The sequence below is a fragment of the Strix aluco genome, chromosome 2 (genome assembly GCF_031877795.1).
Source record: "Strix aluco isolate bStrAlu1 chromosome 2, bStrAlu1.hap1, whole genome shotgun sequence".
NCBI classification, from domain to species: domain Eukaryota; kingdom Metazoa; phylum Chordata; class Aves; order Strigiformes; family Strigidae; genus Strix; species Strix aluco.
Window position 1 is genome coordinate 108,938,717 of NC_133932.1, and position 18,444 is coordinate 108,957,160.

At 43.0% G+C, this 18,444-nt stretch overlaps 1 protein-coding gene across 1 annotated transcript in view; it reads left to right on the plus strand.

Annotated features, from left to right (window-relative positions):
* THSD1 (thrombospondin type 1 domain containing 1) overlaps nt 1-18,444 on the plus strand; it is a 28,083-nt gene that overhangs the window by 5,391 nt on the left and 4,248 nt on the right. Inside the window, exons 2-4 of the mRNA XM_074815780.1 lie at nt 1,015-1,154; nt 6,510-7,475; nt 16,275-16,433. Of these exons, the coding sequence (XP_074671881.1) occupies nt 1,097-1,154; nt 6,510-7,475; nt 16,275-16,433 (1,183 nt within the window). The 5' untranslated portion in view covers nt 1,015-1,096. The remainder of the gene's footprint in view (nt 1-1,014; nt 1,155-6,509; nt 7,476-16,274; nt 16,434-18,444) is intronic.

The following is an 18,444-nucleotide window of genomic DNA, read 5'->3' on the forward strand; positions in this document are numbered from 1 at the left end:
TCCTACGTTTTACCTTTATGCTCCACAGTTTTGTTCGCTCCTAACTTCTGCCTTCTTCAGTGCCAGATTTCTCTCATAAAAACAGGTTGTAAACTTTATGGAACAAGAACTTTCTTGCGTGTTTGTGTGACGGTGAACACAGTAAGGCTGACTTGTTGGCGCTCCTATGTAATACAAAAGAGCAATTCTTGTATTTTGAGAGTGGTTCCCTTGAGCTAGATACTCTCTTTTTAGATTCTCCCCTACTTCTGTTTCTGAAGCAAACTGTTGTTTTTGCTGCTATCATTGTGCTTCCAGCCTGTTTTATGTGATTGTTATGAGACTCATAAAGACTAGTTTAAAGCACATGAACATAAAATTATGAAACTTGCCAAAAGGAACTCTATTTTTTGTTGGCTTAACCAAGGCTGCAGAGAATGTAAACTTAAAAAATGATGGAAGAAAAAGTGGAAGTTATCACCTTCTCCATCTGATCGGTCTGAATAACCTAAAAGGCAGTTCCAGATCTTTTATAAATCTAGTAAGATAATTAAATATATTACTAGACCTGAATAACAGGGCAATTTGAGGACCAGAATGGTAGTCTTCTACTGAGTCTCTTTCATGCTTGAAAGAAGTTGACAGTAAGTGATCTGAATTGTGTAGCAGCAATGAATCTCCAATATGTGCTGAGGTCAGAGTTACATTTTGTATAAAATACTTGTTATTTTCCTAATCTTGCATCTTGATCTTAATATAAGACATGCACAGCAGCAGTTACTGCAGTGGAAAGGTAAATTGTTGTGACCTGTCTTTTGTTCTGGCTCAGGAGCTGACATTCCAGGAGGGAAAATTTATCGTACGGTGAATTGTAGTTGTGCTCATTCAGATCCATTGATACAGTATTAGTAATTGTTAAGTAAATAGGAGAAAAGTGTTGATTAATAGTGTATTTTTTTAACTTATTAGTGCAATGTCTTCATTCCTGTATTTTAGTAAGCAAAGTCAACACAGCTGTAATTTTTTAACTTTCAGGTGTTCTTGGAAAAAAGTGCTTGCACTTTGGAGCTGAAGAAGGACATGAGGAGTAAAAGGACCTGGGATCTCACTGGTCAGAATGAAACAGATGTTGAAAGATTTTTCAAATCTATTGCTAGTAGTGCTCTGTGACTACGGTGAGTATTAGAGCTATCAAGGGAAAACATGTGAGATGTGTATTTATTTATAAGGTGGTTTGAGGTGGTGCTTTTTCCAGCTGATCTGTTGAAATCAGGTATCATAGAAGCCACCACTGATATGCACAGAATGCAATATTATGCAATATTTAGGTGGAAAATGCAACTTGCATAAACTACCCATTTAGATCAGAGTGGCAGGAACCTTTCCTGCTGTAAATTTGCTCAGAGAAATAAACAAGATAAATGAACAGATTTCCGTGGGCATCACTGAGGGACTGGCTGTGTTAGAAGCAGTAACTGGAACTCTGCTCTTTTGTAAGACTCATATTTCATAATAATTAATGAACGTCATGGAAGACAGACCTATTTTAGGTATTCATACCAGAATGGGTGGAACTGCACCATACAACTACCTGTTTCTCTCCATTAACTGTAGAAAGAACCTATGGTGGTTGGCTGAGATGTAAGCATCTGCAGTACAGGCAACTTCCTATGATTGAGTGAGCCCCCATCTGATGGACCTAAGCTGCCACGTAGAGAACTTTTGAGAACAACGCAGGTGCTCTTTCCTGTGGCCGTATAAGAAGCCAAGGATGGTATTCATACTTATTCAATTTTAGTCATGTAAAATTAGACAGCTAGTCAGAGGCAAGCAGTTTCGTTTGAATAGTCCATGCACAAGTCACCACATATTGAAAGCAGCTCCAACCCATCTGCAGTCTGAGATGTGTGGAATGAAAAAGCACCTTCTTCTCATAATCAGCTGCCAAGGAGGGAGGTTAGACATCTTAAGTTCAAGTTAGACAGCTGTAAGATGTCTAGAAGCTGAGGGGCATCCTATGCAAGGTGTCTTACCTTTTCCAAGAATGTATTAAGTAGGAAGTAGATTTGCAATTGAAACTAATTCCTTATTGCACAGTAAATTGGAAATTTTGAAAATGGGGCTCTTAATTCCTAAATGCTACATATGTTTTTGAAAATTACGTTCCTAATTTAAAAGCAGGCATTGTTCTGACAGCTGCAGTACATTGTCAAACCATGCTAAAGGATTAAGCCATGTACTGCTGAAATGTCTATAGCATGGAAAAAAGATTATTTAGTCCCCACTTATGGAATGAACTGTGGTAGCAGGTAGTTCACACACCAAACAGCTACAGATGTCTTACAAAGGAGCGAAATGGACCAAAAATGCAGTTTGCTCTGCTTGTATGAGTGAGAAAAATCTGATTATAGGTAATGACTGAATACTAAGTATGCTCAGCTACTCATGCCTCTGTGCTTGCTCCATCTCTGCTCTAGAACAAGGTGTCACTGGAAGGTGTAAAGAACCTAGAATTGCCATCTTTTAGATGAACTTAATTCCAGTAGAAGTGGAGACACTTGTCTATGGCTTTTAGTACTATTTCTTCTTTTAATAAGACTAGCCAAGTTAGGAACACTGCACTGAGTGGGGAACACAGTGAAAGTAAGTATTAAATTCACTTAACCCAAGAAGTGAGGTGAACGATTGCAATATTCAGTGGTTCTTAGTGAGCCAGTCAGGTGGGCATTCACAACTAGTTGACTCAGAGGTAAAAACTATTATTCCTAAACTTTATAGAGCGTGGCATAGTAAGTAATTACAAGGTGCAGTTAAAGAGCTAAATCTCTGCTGCAAACTTTAGGTGCATCATCTTTTGCCTTATTGCTAGTTAAAGGGTAGTCCATAATTCAAAAAGTGTCTTCCAAACAATTCTGCATATACACATCTTTGAGTATCACATGTGTACGTAGTTTTTAGATAACTAACTCACACATACACTCCTCTGTTTCAGACCAAGACTATTTAAATGATCCAGTATGCTCTGGAAAACTACTGTAATGCTAAAAAAAGCCCTAACATGCAACAAAGCAGTATTCTCATTTCTTACCAGTTTTTCTGATGTGTTTGTTCTTCTTAGCTCTTGTGCTACTGGTAGCTGACAAGCCAACAGCACAACCCAAGTTGGCTTAAACACAATTAAAAATAAATAAATATCAGAATATCACCCTCAAATAATTCTTCTCACTCTTCAGTGAAAACAAGGATTTTCCTTTTGATCTTTCCAAGAGTGAGTTCTTGAAAAGACGCCTCTGGCAGATTGGCACCACAGCCAGACTCCATTCGATGGGAGACCGTTGTAATGACAACCAAAAATATAGAAATGCATTGAAAGCTGCCCCTGACTGGCTGTCTAAACAACTGGGACCAAGTTCAGGCATGTGACAGAGCATGCATGCACAGTGGGCTGGAGGGCAGCTGAAGGAGCTTGTGGTGGAAGCTAGCTACTTCTGACTGGCGCCTTTTGGAGCATTGTAAAAAACTGCTGTGTGGGCTGTCCATGAGTGCAAAGTTCTTGTGTTATTAACCAAAGATGGGGGACTGGATGCTGTGAACTGTGGTGCACCAGCCAGAGCTGTGCAATGCTGTAGCAGCGTCCTCGGTAATGCTCGCTTTCCTCGCTTCCCAAGTGATCTGCATTAGGGTTGATGCGAGCTACATGGCCATCCCCTGGCCTCTCTCCACTCCTCCCACACACATACAGAGTGGTGTTACTTCTCATCTGAGCCATTCCAAATAAAAAATAGTGCAAGACAGTCAAGACAGTCATGAAAGAGAGCAAGGACAGTAAAGCAGTAGGTACAAACATCAATGCTTTTCATTACTATCACTTTAATGTTTTTGCTGTAAGTTTAAAGCTTGAAGTTGAAGTTTTTTATGCTGCATTTTTGCCTTTCCCTTATAATGTTCCAGCTAAGTTGAACCTAGCCAATTCCTTTGTAGGGAAATGCATTGTTTTGCCTATGTTCAAAGAAACAAAAACCCGACAACTCACAAACCATTACACTGGGAAGCTCTAACACAGCTGTGGGAACTCTGTATTTGTTAGAATGCTGACGGTGACCTGCAACATGCTTTCTGCTGTCCTTATGAAGATTTGCCCAGACTTGGTCCAGATCTAAGTCCTTGCAGATGAGTTAGTGATGAAGTTCTCTGAAGAGTCAAGCGTTCCCCAACTCCCTCTGGATCCTCTTGCCAGCCCCACACAATACTGTGCTTGCGCCAGCACAGGGCAGCAACGTTCCCCCACATTTGTAGTATTGGGCACTAGAGTTGATTGTCCTGTACTCTCTGCTATCATGCTAGCAGTGAGCAAGAAAGGTGGGAACTTGCTGGAGTTAATTGCAGGCCCAAGGAACAGCAGAAGGTAGAAGAGCTATAAGGCAAAGAGACGAGGGCAGGAGTTTGGAGAACCGTGGTAATGGAGTTAGGATAGTACCCAAGAGATGGTGACAGTAGGAACAGGACTGGAAAATATGGGCAGACATAGATGACAGAACCAAAGCATGAAGAGCAAAGAGAATGTTTTGCTGGGTAATTCATAGAGAGCTATTTTTCAGACATTCAGAGTCAGTTTCCTACTCATTGAGTGTCCAAGCTGAGATCAGGTTTGCTGGGGTGCCATGTGCTCACCACAGCTGGGAGCAGTGGGATCCTGCTTTGAATGTCTGAAGGACCATTGTATTTAAAATCAGGTCCTGGGTTTCTCAGGGTATCCACAATTAGTAGATACTTGACAGTTTTCACCTTTGTGCCTGTGCCTTGGTTCCTAACACACTAAACAAGAATAGTGGCATCCTCTCATCTTTCAGGGATATCAGAAGGATAAACTCATTAATATTTCTAATGCACTAATATACTATGATAAGAGCACAACAGAACAGTCCATGGGAGAAATGAATAATTCAGTGTTATCAGGATGGATTTTGGATGGTGTGCAGCTGATAATACATGGGACCACCCATGGAAGAATGAGAACAAAAGAGCCCTCTGGTAACAAGCACCATCCATCTGACAAATGAAGCAGCATCTTGTGGAAATTAAAGACTGAGTTATAGTACATACGTGTAAGAGTATATGCATGATTTATATGTATAAGGCTGTGTGTGCCACCTTCATTCGGACTTAATGGATGTGGTCGGAGCTCGTTATTTGAAGGACGTGTTATAGCTGGTGGAGGGTAATAGGCTCTTCTAGTGCATGCTGCACCTCACCCTGATGTAAATGTTTGTAGCTGGTCAGATGAATTTCTTCCTGAAAATTTTCCCTGCTGACAAGAAAGTGAATCCAAGGTGACTAACTCAAATTGAAGCTTAGAGCAGTAGGCGTCTAATATTATGTGAGATGAGTCCTGTTACTCCTGACTGCTGAGTGCTTGCCTTGGCAGTTGCAGTGTTTTTCCAGCAAAGCTTTCTTTGAGGTAATCTTAAGACATGTGTAACAGATTTAACAAGTCAAAGTATTGTTGGTTGATACTACTTATGAAAGGATTGCTGTAACTGGAGTTTTACACTTCCGTATGACCTTCGATCCAAGACTCGGAAATCTTTTCCCAGACAATTAATTAAATAAAGATGTCTCACAGCACATTCTATATCTGGAATAGATGTGCAGTTCCCATTTTTCAGATAACCTTTCTATGTCTGAAATCCTTAAGTTTCAAGCAACCCAGCAAAGCTAGCTGAGCTGAGAATGGAAATGTGATCTTCCCAATCCATTGCTTTAGATATCATCTATCCCCACTAGTTACAGCACGTCTCAGGATAATTTGGCAACTTGCACAAACATGGTCATGCAAGAAGTGCATTTAAAAAGACTGCGCCATTTATAATGAAATGATGTCATTTAGGCATGTTGCACCACATCTGAGACAAGAAAAGTGCTGCAGTCACCATCACTGTTATTTTCAGCTCTTTCAGTCAAGTGTCTCTGCAATGCAAATGAGCAAAATGAAAGATTCATAAGACAGAGCAAGAAAAGAGGCTTCAAAAAGCATCATGCAGACTTCCTATTTTATTTAATTTGGGGGGACATTTTTCATGTTTCTGTATTAAGAAACTACTGTCCTTCTCTTGCTAAATTATAGCTAAAGTGGAACGACAGCTGGCCACTGTGAAGTGGACTTTAAGAATCTTTAAGTGAAAGAAGTTGAGAAGTTTGAGAATCTATCCTGATAAATGAAGTTTTCTGTGAATCTTCTGGGTTATGGTTTTTTTTTTTTTAAACTTTGTTTTTAACCTTCCTGGACATGTTGTTGCAGTGGACTTTGAGCTGCTAGAAACCACGTCCCTGCATAAAGGAGAGGTGGTGAGCTTTTAATTGCTGTAGCTAGGCCGTTTTCTTTTTTTCTGGTGAACTGTTTCACTTTAAAAAGTTTGAGAACCACTTCTTAAATATCCACTTTATAAATCTTTGTTTTCTTCCATAAGGTAGATAAACAATCTGTTGTCTCTTTGGTTTTTAATACTGCTATGAAACTCTTTTCCTTTCAGTTCTCGGCGAAGTGGAGTATCTCCTGTTGGAGCGCCCAGGTCATGTAGCCTTCAGCAATGACACAGTGTCTGTGGAATATCAATACTATAGTGGTGGTAATGTGACAGCAGAGCATCTGTCCATCCTGTTGCTGGATGCCAGCACCAACGAGATAATTGCAAGAAAACAGCTTCCAGCAAATCGGTCCCAGGGGAGGATAGAGTTTGAGTGTTTCCATTTCAAGAGTGCGGGGGACTTCTTGTTCAGAATGGTCTCTCCGAGCGATAACAGCAGTGCTGCCCAGTGGAGCAGAAGCAGCGTGTCCACCCTTCATGTAGAATGGCCTGTATTTCACATTGATTTGAACAAAAGTTCAGAGGTGCTTGGGAGCTCCCTTCAGGTTGGACTTTTTACAAACGAGCAGTTGTGTTCCATGAACGAGACAGTGGTTTCACTAGATGTGATATTCACCAGCACCCTTTATGAATTCAGAAGAGTAAGCTCTGATGATACTCTGGGCATTAGAACTAGCAAAAGAATCCTGCTTTCTAGGTCCCAGTGGGTAGAGTTTGATTGCCCACCTGTTGGTCAAGAAACATACATCACTGTGTTACTGAAATCATTAGAAACACATTCCATCATTGCCTCCACGGGACCCATTGATCTCCTCCACAAATTTGGATACAGACTGGTTGTAGCACCAGAAGCAACATGCAAAACTTTGGTTCAGGTCTTTGTAGTCTCTCCACCGTGCACTTCTATCAGTGGAAAAATTGTTGTCTATAAAGAGTCTCTCAAGCATCCTAGTCAAAGAACAACTTGGCTGTACGAAAACACCATTCACCCAGGAGACAACAGGACAGAATTTAACTGCACTTTGTTTGATGTGGGGAAGAACAAATACTGCTTTGACCTCTTTAATTTCTCAAACCGAAGTCATTTTCCAGCAAGAGTTAAGGCGTGTATGATGATCCAAAGGAACATGGGTTTGTACTGATGTTCGTCCTCTTTCAGCCTAAATCAGCACTCTTCCTAGCCAACATGGGTAATGATAAATAGGTTTGATTGTGATGCAGCTATTCAGTAGGGGACTTTTTGTGTCTCCTAACACCCGACAAAACAGTTGTAATGCCATATTCAGATGAGAACAAGATGGAGTAGACTGTTATCTAGAGACATACACAAGGACATTTGATAACAAATGCCACTGTGGTAGCTTAAAACTGCACTAAGTTAATGCTAAGTACCAACCAAAACCGTCTGGGGCATTCTGAATGATGTATCTATCTAGTTCAGGCAAAACTGAAGCTTGCCCTCTCAGGGAGGTAAGAAGCTACTGCAGTAGATCTGGCCCACTGGAGACACTAAAGGTAGGGTTAGTCTTACTTACATCTAAGTGTCTAAAAGCCAAGGGTCCAACATTAAGTAGTTGTCTACCTTTTTAGTCAAGAGAGACAGGCATCTCACAAGGGTGATTCATGGGTATAGAAGACATATGGGCTGCATCCTCACCTGGGTGTCTTTTCCTCCAGCCCATTTGCTGTAGGAGTTTAGAGTCCTACCTGTTAGATACACAAATTTCGGTGAGATGAATCAGGATTTGGCCACAGCGAAAGACACTGTCGTGTCACTTGGACAGCTTGTGGGTTTTTTGAGCAACCTTTCAAGACATGTCTCTGCTGCTTAAAACAGACCAGGGTGCATTTTCTGACCCATGAGGCCACCTGACAGATCATGGGTCACATTCATATAGTTAAACTTTTCCTCCCAGGAAAGATTAGAATCAGACGAACTGCCAACTGGGAACAGTCTGTGGTCCATATAGTCCTTTGGGCTATGACCAGGCATGGTCTGGGAGGGTGCTGGTTGGCAGAAGCCAAGACCGTGTCCAGGAGTATGAATGGTCACGGTTAAGAAGTGATCACAGTTAAGTACGATCACAAGACAGAGCTTGAGCACACTCCTCAGCCCTAAGCAGGGAATATTTATACATTCTATTTATATCTATATATATTATGCAGCTGTAGCTTCAGAGGTGGCAATCCATGGTTTGGCAGAGTCTACAAATCACAGTAGTGTGGCAGAGGAAGTAGATGAGCCAAATGTCCTTCTCATCCCTCATTTGTTGAAGGCAACTACAGTGAGGAGTGGGCTATATGTGCACGAGGGGATTGGGTTTGGGTTAGGTTGTGTTGCCTACACCCTGGAACAGAAAAGTAAATGTTCTCATTTGGAGCAGGCTTGTGTCCATAGGCGATGAATTGGCCTTTCCCATCTGCACACATCAAAGAGTTTGGGTTGAAAGGTTTGAGATGTACACCATTTTCTACACCCCCACCCCCCACCCCCCCCATGGTCTCGCTGAAAAGGAAGTGCAGGAACTCGAGCCAAAAAAGGGTCATTGAACTTCATGGGCAGGTATCTGAGTGGGATCATCAGGAGACCAGGAGTGTAGGACATGCTCCATAGCACACAGTCCAGACACAGCCTACCTTAATTAGGTTCCTAGTATCGTGTGGTCATACTTCGTACTATTTCATAAATTCTAAAACTGTTAGCTGTTTAATTAACACTCTGTACTAAGAATGACCTCTATTTTCACCACATGCCAAACTTGGTAAGTAGTTCTTCTCTTCATCTTAACTTCCCATCTGCGTTCTCTGTTGGCACTCTCTCTTGCTTTGGCATAAGAAACTCTATCTGAAAATGAAAGCATATTATTTTCTTAATGGAGATAATTCTTAAGGAAAAAGGAAGAGAGAATTCTAATTCTTTCTCTGTGCTTGGGTGGTATGCTACACTGATATGATCTGGATAATTACCCTGACAGATGAATACCTAGGATATGACATAGATATGTTTCTGTGCTCAATATTTGACTGTTTTAATTGATGAGATCCACCTTAGGCAATGACTCCCTGCAATCTGCTTTGTTTCCTTGGGTTCCCCAATAGCACCATCCTTACAACCGCAGTTGAAAGAATCAGGCTGCGCCTGTGAAGAACGGAGTTAAGTCAATAGCTGCCAAGTTAGAAGTGTCAAATCTACAAAGCTGATGAAAGTGAAACCACACTGTGTAGCTGTAAATAAAATGTCAACCTGAAATTAATTAGGCTGCAGCACATCTGACTTTGTGCCTGTATCTGTGAGACTTCAAAGCCCACAGGCAGTGTTTGAAAGGAGCAGGGTATTCTGGGAGGGGTGCATCAGCCTGAAGCCACAACAGGCAGAGCAAAGCTGCACGGCCTTCGATGGCTATCCGCCTCCCGGCTGCTTTGGAAAGCCCTCGCCTGAGCCCTCTCACCCTGCTGCAGGGCACTGTGAGGTGGTGTGTATAGACCCGGACCCCTGATAGCTGTTTGTGTAAAACGTGCAGCTGCTCCACAACAGGCACCTTTCCTCAAGTCACTTATTTTCTGCTTTGGACTTCCTGAACCCACTCAGTTTAAGACAAGGAGAGGTGACAAATCCTCTAGTCTGGGCTCCTGTGCAGAACAGGCCATCACTTTTCATCCAGTTACCCTGGTGTTGAGTCCCACAGCTAGTCTTTGCATTTGGCTGCCTCTTACCCTCTGGAGAGTTATCCAGTGTTTTGTTGAAGGCATCAAAAACCAGAGATCTTTCTGGTAATTTCTCTCAATACTGTGCTCTGATTTTTATTGTTTTTTTAAAAGGGAAACTCTGTGTGTTTCATAACTAGAGATCATCTAGCTTCATCTTTTAGTGACTGGCTCTCTGCTAGAGGAGACAGCTGTTTCCTATCCACTTTCTTCCCCCGCGAAGGCGTTAGCACATCCAGATTATCTCAGTCCTTCCAGATTATCTCAGTGTTCATTTTAATAAACTGAAAAGATTGAGTCTTTAATTGGAAGGCATTTTCTTCAGGATTTGATTCGTTTTCTGGCTCTCTTTAGCTCCATTTCCATTATTTTAAACACTCATTTTTATTTGACAACACAGGTGCCAGCTTTGGGTGCTGTGTTCAGACGTCCTCCTCACTGATGCTGCTTGAGCAGTAGCACCCTTCTTACCCTTACCTCTGCTTTCATTCCACCAGTTGCATTAGCTACTTTTGCCATAGCTTTCACGCTGAAAACTTCCTTTGCTCTGCTTTTGTGTATGACCGTTCAGTATGTAGTCTACTATCCTGCAGGTACAATTTGTATTCCTTCTTCCTACATTTTGCATTTTGCTGATTTATGATCTACTTTGCTTGAGTTATCCAAACTTAGCAAGTGCCCTATGTTGCTCCAAACAACTGCACTATCTACTTATGTCATCACAGGAGTGACATATTTTCTCAGTAATGGTTTTATATTTATTTTTGTGTCAACTAGGCAAGCATTGCACAGCACTGAGCCTTATACTAATCCCTTTGGAATCTCTCCAAATGCATTCCCACTCGGTGATGGTTTTCTGTTGACAATTGCAGATCAAATCTGTCACTCAGCCAGTTCTTGCTTCATTTAGCATATGCTCTATTATTGTGAAGCAGAGATATTGTTTTATAAAAGATCAAAGCTCCTAAATCATTAAAATTATCTTCATCCAAGCCACAGAGGATGAGATAAAAGATTATTTTGCCACACCCATTTTCCATAGATCAGGCTTCAGTTATATTCCTGATGCTTTGCCAATCCTGCTCTTTACTCCTCATCCCGGCCAGGTTTAGTACAGCCTGTGTAATAGGATTCTGGTTTGTGGCTGAACTAGAAAGGAGAACGTTCCCCGTGGCCCTGAATGAGCCAGGGCAGCAGCCCAGGCTATCATAGAATCATGGAATGGTTTGGGTTGGAAGGTACCTTAAAGATCATCTAGTTCCAACCCCCCTGCCATGGGCAGGGACACCTTCCACTAGACCAGGTTGCTCAAAGCCCCGTCCAACCTGGCCTTGAGTAGTGCCAGGGAGGGGGCATCTACAGTTTCACCAGGTAACATGTGCCAGTATCTCACCACCCTCACAGTAAAGAATTTCTTCCTTATATCTAACCTAAATCTACCCTCTTTCAGTTTAAAACCATTACCCCTCATCCTGTCACTACACTCCCCAATAAAGAGTCCCTCCCCATCTTTCCTGTAGCCCCCTTTAAGTACTGGAAGGCTGCTATAAGGTCTCTCTGGAGCCTTCTCTTCTCCAGGCTGAACAATCCCAACTCTCTCAACCTGTCCTCATAGGGAAGGTTCTCCAGCCCCCTGGTTATCTTTGTGGCCCTCCTCTGGACCTGCTCAGACAGGTCCATGTCCTTCTTATGTTGGGGGCCCCAGAGCTGGACACAGTACTCCAGAACTCCAGAGCATCAGCTTCAGAACAAGTGTTGCAAAAAAGCTTGTGCTAAGACTGTGAATATATCTGTTAAAGGTGGGGAATATGTCTATTAAATGTGAGCCAGCACTTACGCAGCTTTCTGTAGACTCCCAGCTGAAGAACCTGTGAAAAAACAACAGCAAGATGCGAGTCACTTCATCTCAGTGGGGTGTTAACTGTTTCACACAGGTGACTTAGAGTCATGCAGCTAATTTTTTTCCCTGGGTTTGACTGGATTATTTGATTGTCTGAGGTATGAAACTCTGTTAGATCATCTTACCCAGAAACAGATGCATTACAGGCTCATTCTTTTCAACACTTTATCCTGTGCTTTGCTCATATGGGATTTAAGTGTCCCCAGCAACAAGACTTTGGCACTCCTTAGGAGGATGTTCCATGTCCCTAGCCTGTATTCAACCTGAAACATTCAGGATGAGACTGATAAAATTAATCAATAATACCACAGCATAGAAACAGGCGTATCTTCTTCGTATTTCCAGTGTTACTTAAATTTATTTTACAGTTCTTAGTTACACTCTGGAGACCATTTTCAACTTTGGTGTGACTCCCAGTGAAGTCTCTTGCACTTGCCGACATCAGAGATGAATTTTGTTCATCTGACTTTTGCTAACTGTCAAAAAAAAGTATTGGGAGGTCAGCCAGGCATGAGAAGTGCAGCTGTTGCCAGCAAAGGAAAAGAGGAAGGTAGGGGAAGACCTTCTGGAGGGAAAAGTGGTCAGTAAAGGAGGAAAGGAGTAAGTAGAGTATCTATGGGTCAGGCAGGGATATACAACTTCCATCAAATTCTTGCTCCCTGAATAAGACTGTATGAATCAGGCCTGCCTATCTGTAGGAAAATCTGGGAACCAATTAGCTCTGTTGCCTGAATCTGTACCTGGCTTATGTTTATTTAGAAATAGGCAGATGTAGGGGCTCTGGGTATGCCAGGGCTGGTTTGTACCCCATCCACTTCTCCTGCATCAGTGACTGCTTCATCTCCACACCCTCAGCATTTTAGGAATAAATAGGGTGTTACGGACTCACTGGGATAGCTCTTAGCTTCTGAAAAAAAATTATTAGGCTGTGCCTCTGCAATTCTTAAAGATGCCTGTTTGTGGGGAAAAGACTAATTTGCCCAGGTGGAGTCTAGGTTTTCTTCCTTTAAAGGGATCCTTGTCCTTTTGTTATCCAAATTAGTAACCTCTTGGAGCATGCCACCATTTCTGTGCACCCAGGCTCCATTTCCATGGAAATAGAGAAACATGGAACAGATGAGAAGGGTGTTTTCCTAGGTTTTATCCAAACACCAGTAAAATGTGTGTACACCCAGTCTCAGGACCTAAAAACTGATCTCAACTTCCACAGATACGCTGCGGTCCCCCAGGATAGCATAGACATTTACATGAGCCTGTAAATAATTAGCGATTTTGTCCCATATCACTGGTCTTGTTGAAGTGCTTAGGATTGTCACGTGCATCAGGCTGGAAGGATGATGCTGAGCAACCCTTGCTGACTGCATCGTTGCATAGTGCTGCATGCTCAAAGTCTTATGAACACAGAAATTTGAGGGGAGATATTTATGCAGAGCAATAATTAACACAGTTAATTGCATTTATCTTTCATGTTCGCAGATCTGCCAACTGCCAGCTATTTCAAACTAACTCATCAGTTAGATGTCTTCATGTTGATAATTGATTCCTCAATAGTATGTGAAAAGATTCACACTTATTAGAGCTAGTTTGCAGTGTGTACCTTCTGGTTTTTCCCCTGGCGTTTTGGATCTATTTATCTTAAATGGAGGTTAATCATTTCATTTCCTTGGGGGAGAATAAACTGTGCTTCATTTTCTTTTACATTCTGGTAATTGCAGGAGGTTGCAGAGCAAGTTGCAGGAGTTTAAATCTCCCATCTTTCATGGGAGCTGGAGCATTTCCTGCTCTCCTGCTGCTTAAGGCGCATATTCTTGGCCCCAAAGCTATGGATGCCAAATATTTTTGCTAAGGAACTTTGTGGCCGCAGCTGAAGCTGGAGTCAGTGAAAAGTGCCCCAGAGCAATGGGCATCATAGATTTGATGTCAAAGTTAGAAAATTACTCATCCTAAAGGTTCTCGTATGTTCAAGCCCACAGGCATCAATGCAGAGGCTGCTAAGCACCCTGCAGGATCACCAGTGTTAGCACTGGGGGCAACCAGAACCTTTCTGGGTCTGGCTCTATATCTGACTGTAATTAACAGAAGTTTAAATGAGCAGAGAATGTGGAGAGAGGGAAATGAGCTAGATCACACACTGGAAATTATGTCAGGGACTCACCAAGCTGTTCTCATAATGTAGAGTATGAGGAGGTAGGTGCTTCTCCAACTAGCCTACATCCTTCTGCTAGCGATGAGGGACACTGCTGGAGTCTTTCATGATACATATGAAGAAAAGTGTCATGAGATCCCCAAATACTGTGATACTATGAAGTCTTTTGAAGGAGCGATCAGTGAGCCCTTGACTGACTGTTATGGCTGTTTTTTCTTGCTGCCCTCACTAATAGCTCTGTTCACTAGCTGATGTGATTTTGCAACTGTCCAGTGTCTGTACCTTTGAGGGACTCCTTTACCCCAATAAACTTCCTCAGTTCCCCGCTCCTTGGCATCCTCTGACTCCCTTTCCTCCTGACACCACACACCATCCCATCTTGCTCTGTTTCACACTTTACTGGGAACTGGCGCGGCTGCAAACTGGAAGAGGAGTGTGAAAGCTCAGCCTGGCTCTGGGCTCTGCCCTGCTGTAACAGCTGTCCAGCTCCAAAGACGGAGGGGTGAAAGCAGAGAGGTACATAAAGAGGACAAAGTGAAAGACAGCCTGGGATCACGGATATCACAATATTGTGGTAGAGAATGGCAAATAGCCGGGGAGGTCACTTGGTGTTGTGTGGGCTTAAAACCTCAGCACCACGGAGGTGTCTCACCATGCCCATCTCCGCTCTGCGTTAGGTGAGGCAGATGTACTTGAACATGCCTACACACAAGTGTGTGTGAGTATGTGCCCACACATGCTTTACAGCCTTGGCTGACAGCACAAGTGTAAGCTCAAAACCTCTGGGCCCCATCCTGCAATGCAGGTGAGTACCTGCACGCAGGAGAGCAGCCCCCACTGGTTCTGTTATGCTGCTTGCATTAATGTTATTCATACTGGTGTGCTCACAAAAATTTGTCGGACAGGGTCAAAAGCAGTTAAAATTTCATGTTTATTCAAACACAGCTGTATTCATTTTTGTTAGAGACTTTTAAAAAGAATAACTCACTATGAACAATACAGCAACCAATATAACATGAAATCGTAAAGCCGTTTCCAGTCATGCAACACTGTCTAGTCCTTTGACATCGTAAGTTGGTCACTGGTGAGGAGCTCAGGGGCGTGCTAGCAGCAAAGCAACTGTGTAATAAGACCAAAGATCATGACCTATGCTGGCAGTAGCAACACCATAAATTATTTAACAGAACAAACTTCAACAAACCTGATCTACGTTTTTTTTCATTTAGCTGATTTTCCACTTTATCTGTGAGTGGTGCAATGGAGTTAAGTGGTCTATTGTTTTTCTTTCTGGCAGATTTCAAAACCTTGTCACCAAGTCAGCTGACCCATAGGAGACTCCCCAGGGTTTTTGTCCTTTAAGATTGCACCTGGACTCGTGCATTAGTTTGGAATTTAAAGTTGTGGTCCTGCTTCAGTGTCACAGCTGTCAGATATGGTCCCTTTCTCTCTCTGGGTTCTCGCTGCTGTAAAGTTTGAGTCTTGAACGCTAGATGAGGATGCTGTCTAAGCAAAGGAGGGATTTCATTACACGTTAAAAAATTATTATGTTTGAGATAATATTAGAACCTGATTCTGCCTCCACTTAAATAAATGAACCTGCAAAATTTCATCTTGAGTTAATTGCCTAACATCAGCAGTAAAACAATAGGGACCTGTAAGCTGTCAAATGAATGATTCAATAACACGTTTGTGCGCTGAGAAGATAATAAAGGGAAAAACCAATACTACCATTTCATTAGGCCTTGTAGGCTTATCCTCCTTTCACAATCATATAAATCAGGAGTAACCACACTTAAGTCAATGAAGTTACCCTGCTGTAAAAGCACTATTTGTCAGTCAGGAATTGGATGACTATATAAATTACTAACCCATTCCAAAAGTTTGTGGATTAATTTCCTTTTGCTGTTGTTCCAGGCAGAACCTGCCTGCCAGCTGACTGACCGCTGCGTTGCTGGCTGGCACTGGAGTGAAAAAAGGAAAACAAAAAGTGGGAGCTTTGCCCAGACTCTGATGGGAACAGAAGCAGGTCCCTGGATGCTGCTTGCTCCTTTGGTGTTGCCATTTCCATTGTTTGGTTATTTATTGCTGTTTTTCTTAAATAAAAGAAGAAAAATGGCTGTGTCTTTAAAGGTAAGGAGGCAGATGTGTTCCTCATTGCTGTGAGCTTGTGTATTTGCAGAAACGTGGAGCCTGTGGCAGCCCTGGAGCCCCTGCAGTGTCACCTGTGGGGACGGCGTCCGGGAACGCTTCCGAGAGTGCCTCACCTCCTCGCCGGCAAAACCAGGCTGTGCTGGATCACCGAGGGAGACTTCCTTGTGTTCACTGGAGGAGTGTTTGTGTACGTAGCTCTGCTCTCCTCTTCCCTGTGGTTGCGTGTCTGCCCTGGCGAAAGCAGGGGGCTTGTTATTAGAAGGGCTTTGTAAAATGGAAGCATATGATCTCTCCTTCAGTCATATTGATTTTGGGGGGATGTCACCTTCCGGCAGTTGATGGAATAGGGTGGGAGCCTACATGCATTTGTGGGACAGCTGGAAGTAGGGCTCCAAGGCATAAGAAGATTTTTGAATGCTGTGGGTGTCATGGAAGGGGTTTAAAATCTCCAGCATGGCCAGGGAGTGGAGAAGGGCTGAGGGAGAGATCTTGGGGCTAGCAGAACATGTTCACTACCACAGGCCAAAGACTCCAGGCAGTGGAAACCTATTAAAAAGTGAAAACCTATTGAAAGAGGGCTGGTTCCAGCTGGGATCCATGGTGTGGGGTTCCCATTCTGGCAGTCTTTTGAAGTGGCTGTAATTTAACAGATATTTTAAGCTACTGCAAAGTGAGCATTGCCTTACCCTTTGCTTTGGCTGCTTCCATGCACTTTGTTCTGCTGGCAAAAGTGCAGTGTGGAGAGCTGGAATGGACAATTTGGGGTTGTGGGGGAGTTGTTTATCGCATGGCCACTGCAATGCTTGTGCCACTGAAAAGGGAAGGACAGCAGAGAGGGAGAGAATGTGTAGCTGGAGCAGAAAGAGGGCAGGACTACTTTTTTGATGGAGGTGTTGGCTTGAACCAGCTTCAAGGTATTTGTTGAACGAAGACCTCATAAGTATACAGGCAGGACTGAAATGTATTGTGGGGCACTGTAAGAAATGGGTTATATTGAACAAAAGGTCAGGTGAAGGGAACATACTGAAAATTATGTTCCATCAAGCCAGGTATTGCATTTTGTCAGTGTTTGTACAGCACTTGGGATGTTTGAACAGTTTGTTGTTGAAGTGTCTGATGTTTTTAATGACTGGAAAATGCTGGCCATGTGAGTTTGCTTACTTTGTAAAGCCGCGAGTGTAAGCAGAGAGGAACAGCTCAGATGTTTAGGGCCCCAGCTTAAAACTAATGCCCTGCTCTAGGGCAGGTTGTCTTCTCTATGCCAAACTCTGTCAGACTGCTGTGGGCAGTAATGCTACCAGTGAGATGCAGGGTGGTATTGGTGTTTTTCTAAAGCTGATGCTGAGCTGTGCTATTCTGTGCCTCCTGTGTCCTGCTGGAGGAGTATGTCTGTAAGTACTGGATTTGACTTGACTCCTCACCAGCCAGTTTCACCCCACTCCTCTGGGGCTCAGGGAGCAGTCCTGGTGCACAGAGCTTCCCCGAGTCGGGTCCGTGCATGTGGAGCATGAACTGGACACTGTACACTTGCCTTACATGTGCGGAAGTGACAGGCCTCTCTGGTGCTTCTCTTTCCATGCAGATGTGCAACTGTATAAAGCATATGATGGTTTCCAGAGAGGTCAGCCCTCCTGTGCATACGCGGTGTACATGCTCGTGGCAGTCTGCTTGGAGTTATGCTCTGACAGCAGGTCTGGACAATCCTCAAATTCTAGAGAGGTCTTGGGTTAATAAAGGGTTTATATATAGAAAACACAGATGCACAGGAGGCCTGTGTCTGATCCATTGCTGTGGGATCATGTGGTGGAATTGCCTCACTTCTCTCTTGCACATGGTTTCTAATCCTGCTCCCATGTCAGGCAGCTTCCTTTGCAGAATCGCCCACATGGTTTCATCTCATTGAATCTTAGGTTGCTCGAGAAGTGACTTGACACTGTGATCTTACAGTGTTCATCTGCTGCCTAATCTCAAACTGGGAGTGTCACCCTTCCCATCCCCGACTGTCTGCACCTTTCTGAAGCAGGCAAGCTTTTTTTTCAGCATAACTATGTTTGCAGTCATTAGTCCAGCAGATGGAGCAAATGGCTGAATAAATGAAACCAGCACACAGTCCAGGCCAGAGGTAGAAGAGGTGCAGAGAGAAGCAAACCTAAGTGATTAAGTCCTGTTTTGAACCTTGCTGTTTGCTAGCTGTTAGC